At 41.8% G+C, this 13,770-nt stretch overlaps 2 protein-coding genes across 3 annotated transcripts in view; one reads left to right on the top strand and one right to left on the bottom strand.

The window, feature by feature from the left end:
• The first annotated feature begins 653 nt into the window (after positions 1–653).
• Positions 654–10,602, top strand: Atp5po (ATP synthase peripheral stalk subunit OSCP). Of its 2 annotated transcripts, none has more exons than XM_015478726.2 (7): positions 654–764; positions 1,995–2,045; positions 3,752–3,862; positions 7,046–7,175; positions 7,828–7,940; positions 10,066–10,152; positions 10,420–10,602. In XM_015478726.2, exons 1-7 carry the CDS (start codon positions 729–731, stop codon positions 10,531–10,533), a joined length of 642 nt encoding a protein of 213 aa, XP_015334212.1. In that variant the 5' UTR covers positions 654–728; the 3' UTR covers positions 10,534–10,602. The 2 variants fall into 2 exon arrangements, with proteins under 2 accessions (XP_015334212.1, XP_015334211.1); XM_015478725.2 differs by lacking the exon at positions 654–764 and adding an exon at positions 774–1,182.
• Positions 10,603–13,593: 2,991 nt separating this feature from the next.
• The window catches only part of Itsn1 (intersectin 1), a 168,020-nt gene continuing 167,843 nt past the window's right edge, over positions 13,594–13,770 (bottom strand). The window contains exon 41 of the transcript XR_007347748.1: positions 13,594–13,740. The gene's annotated coding sequence lies outside the window, so the exon portion shown is untranslated. The remainder of the gene's footprint in view (positions 13,741–13,770) is intronic.

Below are 13,770 nucleotides of genomic sequence, written 5' to 3'. Positions count from 1 at the left end.
TTTTTTTTTTTTTTTTTTTTTTTTTTTTTTTTTTTTTTTTTTTTTCATGAGGTGCTAAGTTTCCGCGTCGCATTTGCTAAAATCCAGGTTCTTCTGTTTCATATCAGACTCTTCTCTACACAGAAGAGACATTTAAGCACCAGAATCTCACACACCTTCACAAACTAACAGAGTAGCGGTCAGGTCAGGTGGAGGAAGAGGGCAGGGGACTGAAAGGCGAGTCACGCCTCGGGTAAGCGGAATGTGATGTTTGCTCTTGGAACTACAGGGCTCCTTTGGTGTTGCTTTTTTCTTTTGTTTGTTTTTCTTTGTTCTTGTTCTTGTTTGGTTTGTTTTGCTTTGGTTATACAGCTGATGCATGCTTGGTATGCTAGGGAGAAATGGTAGATGCTATGATGATTGTGAATGGAACAAATGGCACTGTGTTTTATCTAAATGTAAATTTTAAAACTAGAGACAACAAACCCATACTGAGGGCCGCTTAGTGACTCCAGGATTTCATTTTCAGACGCATTGAGCCCATCAGTCCACCTCAGACCTCTGGTTGGCTCCCTTTTCCCTCATTTCTAAGGACTACAATTCCCGGTCCGCAGACGTCATCGCGCACGCGTCCTGGCGACCTGCGCCTACATGTCCCAGAGAGCCTAGCGGCTACGCTGGCGCGCGCCTGCGCCCTCACTCCCCTCTCGCTTCCTACCCGGGTTTGACCTACAGCCACCCGGGAGAAGATGGCCGCCCCAACAGCCTCCAGGCTCTCACAGCAGGTGAGAGAAGCCAACAGGAGGTTGCCCCTTGGGGTGACCGGTACCAGCTGCTGAGCGCCAGGGTGCGGGGCCACTGCTGGGGTAGTTTGGCCGCCGCTCAAGGTCGTGGGGCCTGACGAGCGCGGGCGATGCAGGCAGGCCCTCATTTCGACCCCGTGGACACCAGCGGGTTAGTGGGCGCGGGGCTGCGCGAGCTGTGACCTTGGAGTCCGCCGAACACTGCCCCGGGAGGCCCCTGGCTGGAGGGGACCGGAGACCGAGACCGGGCTTCCCGGGCTCCGAGGGCTGCTTGGCGGCGGCGGTGGCGAAACCTGTCAGGGGTCACTGGTAATGCTCCGGAATATTCGCAAAGTACATTTCATTTTCGTAAAGAAAAATGACAGAAACGCCTAAACGACCCGTCCTTGGCTGCTCAACAGTAAGTGTTGAGCTCGGAACCGACAGAGTCAAACAGGACGGAGTTGGGGAAAATGTGTGCCTCTTGTGCTGTGTCCATCCTGGTGCTTTACATACGAGCACCCTTTGCAGCTTAGGTAATTTTTCCATGAGCGCTAGAAGTCTTTTAATCCTCAGAGAGAATTCTGACATAGTGCATTCCTGTGCTGAAGAATATGAAGGTGACCTGTGCCCTTGCAGGTGATTTTTTTAAAATGTCGGATTCCAGCTCTGGCCTTTGATGGCCAAGATGCCAACTGAGAACTAGGGCCTGTTGTCATATCAAACCGGTACAATACTCAAATAATGAATATTTATTATTTATACTACAATACTCAAATAATGAATATTTTTAGATAGCGTTTGGATTTCCGAGAAAGTATATTCGTGATGACCAAAGTCCTCCCACTTTATGATAGTTCTTCCCAAGAGTGTGGTAATACCAGTGCCAAAAATGTTAAAGTTTTTTGAAACAGTAGCCCTCACTGAACGTTATTTTTGTATCTCCCCCGTCCTTCCCTTGCGTCCTCATTAGTGTGTGTAAGCCTTAGCCCATTCCAACAAACTGGGATGTTAGTGTGAAGGCAATTTCCCAAGCTATTTGAAATGATTCTCATTGGTGGAATTTACTCCCAGGTAATAAAGAGCGGTTCACCCTGTGTAATTTTTGTGATAATACAGAGAAGCATATGAAACTAATTGTTTAGAAGTCATTAAAAATATTTTTATTATTGAGTTAAATACAGAAATTTTCGAGTAACCTTGTTTGACCCATTTTCCTTGATTATTTTAAAGGTGCGATGCTTCAGTACATCTATGGTCAGACCATTTACCAAGCTTGTGAGGGTATGTTAATTTATATTCTTTTGTAATGTAAAGCAGATGAAAGTATGTGAGTCAAATAGCAATACAGTTAGGGTATGGATTTCTGTGTATTCACTGCCCAAACCTTTCTTTGCATAGTTTGTGGTTCCCAAAATGTGATATGTGTTTGATGTGGGCAAAGGATTGATGTTGAGTGCTTGCTATGTGATGAGCCTACACATAACTTTTAAATATAGTAACTTTTTTAAAAAATTCATGTTTTTCCAATTAACCCTCCAAAATAGGTATGCCAGCTTTTATTTGCTTTTTTGTAATGCACGAAACAGATCCAACAAAATAAAATGACACACCATATTCTGACAGTAAGTTACTATAGGAGTTGACATTAAATGGAGGTATCTCAATTTCTGTTGCAGCTCCATGTGCTTCCCTTCACCTTGGCTAGTAAGGGATGGTCACTACTTATACCCTTGCTCTGCACTAAATCAGCACAAAGGGACTACTCCACTTGGCATCAAAACATCTAGCCATTTCAAAGATCTGCCAGCCCCTTGCTTTCAATGCAGAAGTAGCCTAATTGACCTCTGATGAAGAGAGAGACCTGTGAGTGACAGAAAAGTAATGCCAACAGCTCATAGTAACCCTGTTACCAGCTGGTGACAACCTGACTGCATTTTCATGCGTTACTTTAATTCTTTCTTTAATTATTAGTTCTTATGTGACAGAAGATAGATTCACTAACAGGGAGCAGGAACAGATCTCACCTTACAAAAGAACTGGGCTATCTAACCTGCTCACTCCACTCAACAGTGAGCCAATCCCCTCCTTGGAAAAATAGCATCAAAGATCAAAATACCAGTGTCTTTAGTGAACCACTGTTTTTGAAAAGTGACTATTACACCCCCACCAGCCTAAATCTCTCAAAACTATTAGGAAGAATCTTATTTACTCTTCATTCAAGAACTTCCTAAAACTTCTGTAACAGTGATAAGGAGTAGTTGGTTTTCCCATTTTACAAAGGGGGAAATTGAGGTTTAGGGGAAGTTTGCCTAAAGTTTTAGAACTGGTCAGCGTGGTTTTAGAACTGGTCTGAAAACTAAATCATTCTTATTCAGAGCCTGGCTTTCCTGCTACATTCATAGCACCACTAAGCACATGCGGTCATATGTTGATGGTAGCAGATCATATGTAAAAATGTCAAACCTCAGGTGATTTGTGAATTAGCAAAGGGCTCTATTAAATTGAACATTGATGGTGAGGCTCTGTAAGCAGAAATTTATAATATGTCTTAGTGCTTTTTTTCCCCTAGCTCCAGTATATTCAAACTGCCTTCCATCAGAGTTACAAATCTCCCATGTTTGGAACTGAACAGCTACTGAGTTCAAGGGAATCATAAGTACATTTTTAAATTAATTGGTTTAAAAGAAAGTTTAAAGTAGTTAAAATAACTAAATTATATGAGGTAGAGCTCAAAGGGTCTTTAGACACTATGTCTTCCCAACCCCTCATTTCACGAGTGAAGAATTAAACACTCAAAGATAGAGGAACCTGACTAAGAAAATATTCCTAATTTGAGAATTGCCATTTAGAACAGCTCTTTGGTGACATAATTAAATTGTTTTGTATTATGAGATGAATTTTTAAAATTATAAATGTTTAATTCTGCTTTATAGTATAATATCTTAATTGATTTTCCTTCTTTCTTATGTCTACCCTTTTGTCTGAAGCCACCTGTTCAGGTATACGGCATTGAAGGTCGCTATGCCACTGCTCTTTATTCTGCTGCTTCTAAACAGAATAAACTGGAACAAGTAGAAAAGGAGTTGTTGAGGGTAGCGGTAAGTGGTTTTCTTGTTTATTGCATTTTTAAGTTCCTTTAATTATTCAAACAAAAACATTGTTCTTCAGAAACATATTGTTGGTAATAATATTGGGTTTTGTTTCCTAAAACTATTTTTGTGGAGGCAGGCAGACACATATAAGAATATTCACATTAGGTACCAAGATTTCCAGATGAGAAAAGATAAAAGTGGAGCTGGGGTTATGGCTCAGTGGTAGAGCGCTCACCTTGCACGTACAAGGCCCTGGGTTCGATCCTCAGCACCACATGTAAATAAATAAAATAAAGTTATTGTGTCCAACTACAACTGCAAAAAATAAAATATTTAAAAAAAAAAAAAGGTAGAAGTATAAAGTCAAAATGTAAGTTAGTAACTTAAGAAAAATCATCATTTCAGAAGAGAATTAAAAGGTCGCCTTTTGAAAAAAATGTGCTCATAATACAGGTGTTTTCAAAATAGTCTTATAATATGTTACAACTTTGTTTTACTATAATTTATTTTTCAGATGAAGTCTTTTCATGGATTTTTTGTTTTTATTTTTTTAGTTATTGATGGACCTTTATTTTATTCATTTATTTATATGTGGTGCTGAGAATCAAACCCAGTACCTCACACATGCTAGGCAAGCACTCTACCCACTGAGCCACAACCCCAGCCCTTTTTCTTGGATTTTAATTATTTTGTTCCCAAGACATGAGAAGAGAGCTGAGCAGAGCCTTGGGGCAGCAGAGTTAGGAGGGGAGCAAGAGCATCCCAGTGAGGTGGAGAGCTGGCTGCAGAGGAGGGAGGCCACCTTGGAAGCTTATCTTCACTTTTATTTACATAAAAGAAAAGAATAAACTGAATTTCAAACCTAGTGATTTAAGCCAGAGAATCTGTGCTTTAAGTTTCAAGTCTAGAAGTTTCTAAACATTTTGTTACTTTTCCTCTCCTTAGATTTTCTAGCTGCCACCTCTAGCAGTCAGGTCCACATTAAGAGAGGGAAGGAGAGCCGGGCACGATGGCACATGTCTGTAACCCCAGTTTCTCAGGAGACTGAGACTAGAGGTCCATAAGTTCAAAGCTAGCCTCAGCAAAAGCAAGGTGCTAATCAACTCCGTGAGGCCCTGTCTCTAAATAAAATACAAAAAGGGCTGGGAATGTGGCTCAGTGGTTAAGTGCCCCTGAGTGCAATCCCAGGTACCAAAAAAAAAGAAAGAAGAGAAAATAGACAGTCTAGTATGTAGTCTCCCCAGATAATTTTTTTTAATTGTATGCTTAAAAGAAATTTTCTATCTTCTAATCCATGTATTTCTAAAGATTTTTATTTTGTTTAGGGAAAAAAACCTCATAGGCTACTTGTATAGAATAATACCTATATTCTACATTAATCATAATACCTTACAAGTATTATTTTTAATATTTATTTTTTAGTTTTAGATGGACACACTATCTTTATTTTATATTTATGTGGTGCTGAGGATCAAACCCAGTGCCTCGTGCATGTTAGGCGAGCACTCTACCACTGAACGACAGCCCCAGCCCCACTTTACAAATATTGTTCTATGCCACTTATTTTGTTCACTTTTTATTTTGAACTCTTATTGTAACTTTTGTCCTAACAGAATAAGTTTAGCTCTGTATTCCTTCCTTGATCCAATTGTTGCAAATATGCTTAAGGTCTTAGCTGGTCCTCTTAGATTTCACAGAGGCAGCAGGCTGAACCTCCTTGCAAGAGCCACATCAGGGGAGGGTGTCAGAAACACACAGGATCTACAGAGGCCTTTTTGGAGGTGACAGTTACATCTGCTGCTTATCAGTTATGCTCTTATTAAGTTCATATTTACAACAAAAGGAATGACCTGGGTCATGGACATTAGAATGATTCTGACCCAAACCTGAAAATCAGTCGTGACATGGAGGAAAAGGAGGGAGGTAGTTACCATAAGACCCTTTATAAATGAAAATTAGCATTTGGGGGGACACTGAGGGAAGAAGTATAGGACTATCCAGTGCCATTCTTAACTGTCCAGCCCTGGAAGATCCACCAGAAACAGTTTCAAAAATAGATACCACGTATTCTAAGATGCTTTTTATTGGAATACATGTTCAGTTTTTGTTGACAGGGGTGTCCTTTCTGTGGGCCATTCCAGTGGAAATCTGTACACTGGATGGCAGTATGTGACAAGCAATATGGCTCAGAGACAGGATTCTGGCCCAAATCCTGGGCAGAAGTATTGGCAGAGTAATTGGAAATCACATAGAGATGTGTAACTCAAAGATGCCTGCCTGGAAAGAGTGGTTGTTGGTTCATTGGAACTCTTGTCTGTAACCAGAGCAGCAAGGTGCTAGAAGCTGCATCTGTTCACTAACGAAAGACATTTGTCATTGAACAAAATGGGGCCATAGTGGTCTCCCATGGTCATTGCACTTCCATGTTTGGTCCATTCTCCCTTCCAGACCACTGAGGCTGCCGTGGAAACACTAGAGACTTCTCACAAGTTGGGTTGATCCTGTGAGCTCTGTTAAAGCAGAGCAGAAGAATCAGGACCTGCCAGGATGCAGCCCCTCTCAGGGAATGGGAGAGAGGCCTGCCCTGCTGTCGGAGCACCTGATTTAGGTCTGCCTTGGAGGAAAAACTAGAGCCAGAGTCTCACCTGTATTAAATACATTAAGATAGGAAGTAAAGTGAGCCTTTGGCTGCTTAATTTTTTATAATCTTTCTTAGAAAACATATATTTCAGAAACATCATAAGGTATTTTTAAATACTTTCCAAGGAACATCATTTTATCTTATATAAAACCGTCATACAGCATATTCCTGAAGTCATTTGGAGAAACATATTATATGATAAATTTGTCTTTATACGTGCTTGTAAGTGCTGATTTTTGTAAGTCGTAAGAAAGTGAGTATGTGGCTGGGTGTGGTAGTACACGCTTGTAATCCAGCTCCTTAGGTGACTAGACAGGAGAATCAAAAGTTCAAGGCCAGCCTGGGCAACTTAACAAGACCCTGTCTCAAAAAATGAAAAGGGTTGGGATGTAGCCCAATAGTAGAGAATCCCTGGGTTCAATCACAAAAAATACCACAAAAAAAAAAAAAGAAAGAAAGAAACACAGCAGGAGGGAAAGAAAAAAGAAACTGTGGCAGCTGAGATCATTTGTGCTATAAAGAATTAAGTTATCTTTTGGTACTTTCAGCAACTCCTGAAGGAACCCAAAGTAGCGGCTTATATTCTGAATCCGTATATTAAGCGTTCCATCAAAATGAAAAGCCTAAATGACATGACAGCAAAAGAGAGGTTTTCCCCCATCACGTCTAATCTGATCAGTAAGTATTGGGACTTCTTCCCCTATATTCTCTTAAAATGTTGCTACTGGAAGTGTGCTCTCTGGACTCAGAGCATCACCATCACCTGGAAGCCTATAGGCAGTAAAGAATCTCTGGACCCATCCCAACCTGCCAAGTCCAAATCTGCATCTTAACCAGCTTCCCAAGCAAATTGTGCATTAAGTTTGAAGAGCACAGTCTAAAGGATACTGAGATGTGCTGACAGGGAGTAGTTTCAACCCACGGAGGATACCTGTGGTTTATGGCCATATCAAAATAAAAAGTGTTATCTGTTGAGTGTAGACAGTATGTTCGCTTGGGAGTTAGAATCTGTAACATAAGCATGAACTTCAGATTGCAGCCTGGTTGCAAGAGGGCTGCTGCAGATCCAAGTGGGGGAGACCACAAACACACAGCACTAATTTAATGCTTGTCAAGGCAGTCTTTTTTTTTTTTTTTTTTTAAACTATGTACTGAAATAAAGTATATTTGAATATACTTTTAAATAACAAGTTGTCTTCATTCATGTTCTTAAAGGACATGGAATATGTTTTAAGGCCACAAATCAAAGTTTGCCTTTTGGGTGAATATAGGTTACTGAGAAAGCTGTTAAGTGTCATGTCATGTCACTGAGACTCTTTCACTTTCCCAGACTTGCTTGCTGAAAACAGCCGCCTAAACAATGCCCATGGCATCGTTTCTGCTTTTTCTACCATTATGAGTGTACACCGTGGAGAAGTACCTTGCACAGTGACCACTGCATCTGTAAGTAGTGGGTTGCTGCTGCTGCATTTGCCTTAACAAACGGGAAATCAAGAAATTGGGGAAGGTGCTGTCACTTGGAGGTTTATTGTATCCTTGTTATGAGCTTCTGTGAACCTCTGCTTTGGAAGGGCCAATGTTGATTTCACTAGTGTTTCTATACCAGTGATTACTCATAAAGACTATAGACCGGTTTAACGTAAAGAACGTTGAAATATGTTAGAAAATTGTGGTTTAAGTTCCATTATAAGTTTGAATTATGCTATTAAGTGCCATTAAGTATGCTGTTAAGTAGTTTACTTAAACTAGAGTTTCTAATCTTTCAACTGATGTGGCAATGAATGGGAAGGGGTAGGGTGGATGGGCCCTAGGACTTTTTAATCCCCAGCCACCTTTACTGAACCCTAGCGTATGCCATGTACTTTGTACTTCATTACTTGATTCAATATCAGAAGATCCATATGAAGTAGAAGTATAATTGTGTTATTTTACAGAGGGAAAACTGAAGCCCAGGGTGATTAACTACTTTGCCCAAAGTCACACAAAGTGTGACCTGAATTTAAATGCAAGCCTCTTTCAGAATCCCAGTTCCTTAAGCTACACTGTGTTACCTCCCCAGAAGTAATTTTGTTATTGTCTTAAATATGTATTTCCTTCCTAACTTAGTTTGGTTCATACAGTCTAGGGGGCTTAAACATCAGAAGAATATGGTAGATTTACTTGCAGTGAACAGCACTTGACCTCATCTAGATCAATATTTCTAGTGTTTAAAAGAATGCTCCAACTCTCTAAAAAAGCAGAGTTTCAAAGAGAGGCGTTTTGGTGCGTATTTGTAGTTCAGTACATAATTGGTGCTCCAAAAACATGTACCTGGCTCAAAGCAGTCCCAGCTGGGATGTTCACAGGGAGCCACACAGTTGAGGCAGTCACTTGTCCCCATAGCCATGCACTGCTGCAGACCGTTCTTAAGTGCAGACAAGGGTATGGTTTTGTAAAGCATGCTTAGTTTGCAAAAGTATCTTGGACCAGCTGTCACTAAGGTTCTTGATGTTTGTAGACCTGGGTAAATAACTTTCTGCTGTTTGAGAAAAGTTGTGTTTTTATTAACAAGTGCACAGGCTTTAGTTAGGAACACGTAGACTGGTTGCAAATAGTGGTGTTAATCTTCACTTGGCTTTTAGGCAAGTGTCTTAACCACTCTGACCCTCAGTTCTCTCACGGCTAAAGTTAGACTAATAACCACAGGCCTCACTGCCTTGTCCAGATTACGAGAGGTGGTGGGTGTAAAGTGCCCGGCCACTCAGTACACATCTCAGTGGAAGGTGTGGACGGGTTTCAGAGGTCTCCAATCTCAAAATCAGCAAAGAGTGTTTTGATGAGACACTGACATACTTCACCACCATCACCCAAAGATACTATTAGGTCTTTACGAAGATGGAAGGAGTTTCTGCCAGCTCTTGGCTGGGGAGGTAGGTTTGTGATAACAGAGGCCCTTCCTGCAGCAGCCTCTCTCATTCTCACCTCATTAACTGGGAGTAGAGTTGAGGCTGAGAATAGGGAATGCAGCCTGGACATTTGGGGTACTTGCTCTATACATGCAGATTGCAGAGTTATGCTGACCTCAGGGACAAGCCAGGTATTCCTGGTTCTCTGTGAGGTTGAGGAGTGGAGTGGTCTGCCAGAGCTGCTGGTAGCCATGGACCTGCGGAGACAGTGATAGAGCTGGGAAGTTGAAAGCCCACAGAGCCAGCCTCACCCGCAGCTATTCCTGTCAGGAAGTGATAGGTGCACACCCTGACCACAGGGCTGCCAGAGGAGAGACCCGCATTTTCTGCTTTGCTGGACTTGACTTGTCCTTCGTGGGTGGGACAGGAAGGGAACAGTGTTTATGGACAGTAATTGAAGTGCTGAACATGAGCTTTGCCAGGGTTCTTGTGTGGCAGGGCCCACGTGCCTGAGCCAGCAGACTGACGGGAGTGTGTGTCCCCAACAGAGTTCCTAGTATTTAAGGCAGGAGATTACAAGGCAGGTCTTGGCAATTGTGCTCACTATTTTTTTTTTTCCTTTTAATTATGGAGGATTCTGTAATGCTTTGTCCACATTTAATGGATGATTTGTTCTTTTTCAGCCTTTACCTGAAGCTGTTCTCTCTGAGTTAAAGACAGTCCTGAAGAGCTTCCTAAGTCAAGGCCAAGTTTTGAAATTGGAGGTTAAGGTAGGTTTTTAATTATATATGGTATGTTTCCTCAGGTTATTCAAATCTTAAAATGGCAGCAGAGAGTATTTATGAAAAGTTAGCTCTGTAAGTGTATTTTAAATATAAATGATTATCTGATTCCATGCATAATTTTACATCCACATTTTTCTAGATGTAATATCTGTATAGCACATTAAGTCATTTCAGAGCACTTTTCATTTCTCCAATTGATTAGTGAAATAATGTCCTTATGTTTTCATGTGTCTGGTTTGTTTTCTTTCCTAGACTGACCCAGCAATCATGGGTGGAATGATTGTCCGTATTGGAGAGAAATATGTTGATATGTCTGCAAAAACCAAGATTCAAAAGCTGACCCGGGCTATGCGGGAGAGTATCTAAAAGTGTTGGCTTTCTGTCAGTGAAAATTCTTAAACATGGAGCAACAATAAATGCTTCCTGAAGAGACTATATTATATTTACTGTCTTTTAAAATGATGTGCAAGGATTCTTTCTTCATATTTTTCTTCCATTGTCCCCCCTTGTCTCATAGTTACAAAAAAAAAAAAAAACACGAAGAAATTTGGTTTGCATAGACTACTCTTAGGAATGGATTAATCAACACAGCACTTACACACAGTCACTCAACAAAGTCTGTCTGGTGCTGCCTGCCAGCTCAGGGCTCTTAAGGGGTGTTGAAAACTCCTCTTCCCCAGTGGATCACTGGATGACTCCAGGGAAGTTCTCCAGGGAGGCCTCTCCCTGCTGAAGTACTTTTATCCTGGAATAACGCTTATTGTGGGAAACTGTAGCTTTCAAGGCTGCATCTTGTGTATATCTCACTTAAGCTTCATTAGAATCTCATGATACAGGTGGGACCAACATTAACCCACTTTATGAATGAGGAAAGATAAGGGGGCTTTGGAGATTTTCTCAGGATGACATACCTGGACAGCAGGTGGGCCAAACCCAGGACCCAGGTCTGCCACTTCCTGTCTCAGGCTTGCCACCATATCCTAACACCACACCCTGGCACACTTCTAGAACCAGCAGGCTGAGCTGATGCAAGTCCCCATATTCCTTCCCACTTTGTCCCTAAGATGCTCTCAGTTCACCCACTAGCCATGCTAGCTTCCAGGTCAGCTCTTGCCATATATTTCACCTCTCAGCAACCAAGAAGAGCATTTGCTGGACAGCAGTCCCAGTACCCATTCCTTGGTTGCTCTACAAAAGTGTTTGGCCAACAGACTGGTTTCTTTCCCAGAGTTGCTTCTGCTTAAACAGAGGCAAGAGAACTGCAGCTGGGAAGTCTTGACAGTGGCATGACCAGGGCTACTCCCTGTGTGCTAGTGCAGAGACAATGTGTCCTCTGCCTGGCGCTCAAGCTAGGTTTCCTCCTGGCCAACCAGCCAAAGGGAACCCACTGGGAACTTGAGGCTCTCAGTACTTTCCCAGGAGCCAGGAGTGGTGAGACTGCTGGTTGGCCATTCCCCAACTTTTCACTGGGCATGAACCACCAGACTCCTTGCAGTTCCTGACCACAGGACTGTGTCCCAGGAAGAAGAGAGGAAATGATGCAGACCCTGCCTGAATTTCCTCGCCAGCAACAGGTGTGCAATCCTAATCAGCCCTCTTCCTCGTACTGGACATGCTGGGCACGCTGGATGCAGACGGCAAAAGCGGAACAGCCACACTAGGAAACAAAAGCCAAGTGATGCCAAAGACAAAGCCAACCGGCCAGGCCTGATCACGGACCCGCTAGACCTCCAACACGAGGAGACAGAACCTGTCACCCAAGCTGCATCCTGCTTCAGTGGGCTTCTCCACAGCCAGGTGTGTCACCTCCCCTCCCTGCACTCCTGCTTTGCCAGGGGTCATCACTGTCCTCACTTGCCTCCTGACTGCAGAAAGGCCCACCTGCTTTCACCCACATCACACATTAAACCTTCAAGGAACTGCAGAAACTTGACAGCTGGTGCATCTTTCAGGGAACCCTCTTGCTGGTCCCCAAAGCCTTCAGAATCAACTCAACCTCCTTCCTGTTGATGACACATACACACAAAAAGGGGGACTGTTGAAACTCCAAATAGCCTCCCGAAGTCATCAGGGTACCCCCAGAGAGCTGCCGACAGTGATGTTCTTCACAGCCTTGTGAAAATTCAAGGTGAAGATTCTTAAAAACAATCCAAACCTGTGGCCACTCAGGATTATTTAAACAAGTTAAGGTAAACTAGTATACAGTCAGACCACTGGACACTATCCAGAACTTAAAGTCAGGTTGTGGAAAAAATAGGTAGAGCTGATTTAAATGACAAACTGTGAGAGGATTTACATAAACTATGTGATTAAACAGTTCCTTGTCCCTGGGGCATGCTCAGTAGCACCTTAGCTATTAAATAACAAAATATTTAAAATTCCTGGGTTTACACACACAGGAAAATACAGAAATGACATCGCAACTTTTGTGTAGATGAAGATCTCCATTAGGTGATTATATTTCCTCTATATTTTTCTGAGCTCACAGAGTTTTCTGCATTAACAAGTATCTACAATTAGAAGAAGTATTTGTTGTGATCATGTTGACTACTAAGCTTGGTTACATAGCTTTCTGTTCAACACATTTTATACTATGTTTTCAACCTGATTTCTCCCATCCTCCAGGCTCTACAAGTGGACCTCTTCAGACTTGAACTAGGTGTAGTCTGAGAAACTAACTTTGTTATGACAACTTTTTGTTTGTTTTTGTTTTTGTTTTCTCATGCTAGGGACTAAGCCTAGGACCTAGAGCATGCTAAGCAAGCACTTTACCACTGAGCAATAACCCCAGCCCTAATTTATTTTTGAAACTTCAAACAACTAAGAAAAGGGCATAAGATTTTTATGTTTTTATCAAAAATAAAATCAGCATACTACAGTGACACAGCCACATCAATGGTTATAGCAGCACAATTCACAATAGCTAAGCTATGGAGACAACCTAGGTGCCCTTCAACAGATGAATGGATAAATAAAATGTGAGATATATGATGAATGGATAAATAAAATGTGAGATATATATATATATATATATATATATNTAAAATTTAACATTTCACACAAAATAAGGTGCCAAAGAAACACTCAAACAGCAAAACAACCCCAATTTCTTTTAAATGAACAAAAAGAGAAACCTAATGTTTTGGCCCTGCTTTATCAAACCTTAGACAAATACGTAAGTCTACAATTTACAGTAGTGTCTAGTAGTTTTTAGAACTCCACAAACATTACATAACAGACAATATAGTCTCCCTTTTACAGAAAATTAAATAGTACCATTATTTGGCAACAGAAGTATATTACAATCAACAGGACATCCTCCAAGGGGGTGGCCTAGCCCTACCCCTGGGCAGGGCATGAGGGGAGCAACACGCCACTGGCACTGTGGCCACTAGTCACTGGGACACAGCACTCCTGTTACGCTCGATTACATTCTTCTGCACAGGCAAAGGCTAACTGAGGGCTCCTGCAGCCCCACTGGGAAGGGCCCACGTTCTGGCTTTTCTGGTCTGCAGACTCTTTTTTAGATCAACCAGGTCCAGGTAGCAGCTGACTGGCTGACTCTCCCCATACCTGTCTCTTATACACATCTCTTTTATACAG

Source organism: Marmota marmota, unplaced genomic scaffold (genome assembly GCF_001458135.2).
Source record: "Marmota marmota marmota unplaced genomic scaffold, marMar, whole genome shotgun sequence".
Lineage (NCBI taxonomy): Eukaryota > Metazoa > Chordata > Mammalia > Rodentia > Sciuridae > Marmota > Marmota marmota.
The sequence above is the reverse complement of the archived record's forward strand: the minus strand, read 5'-3'. Positions and strand labels throughout refer to the sequence as shown.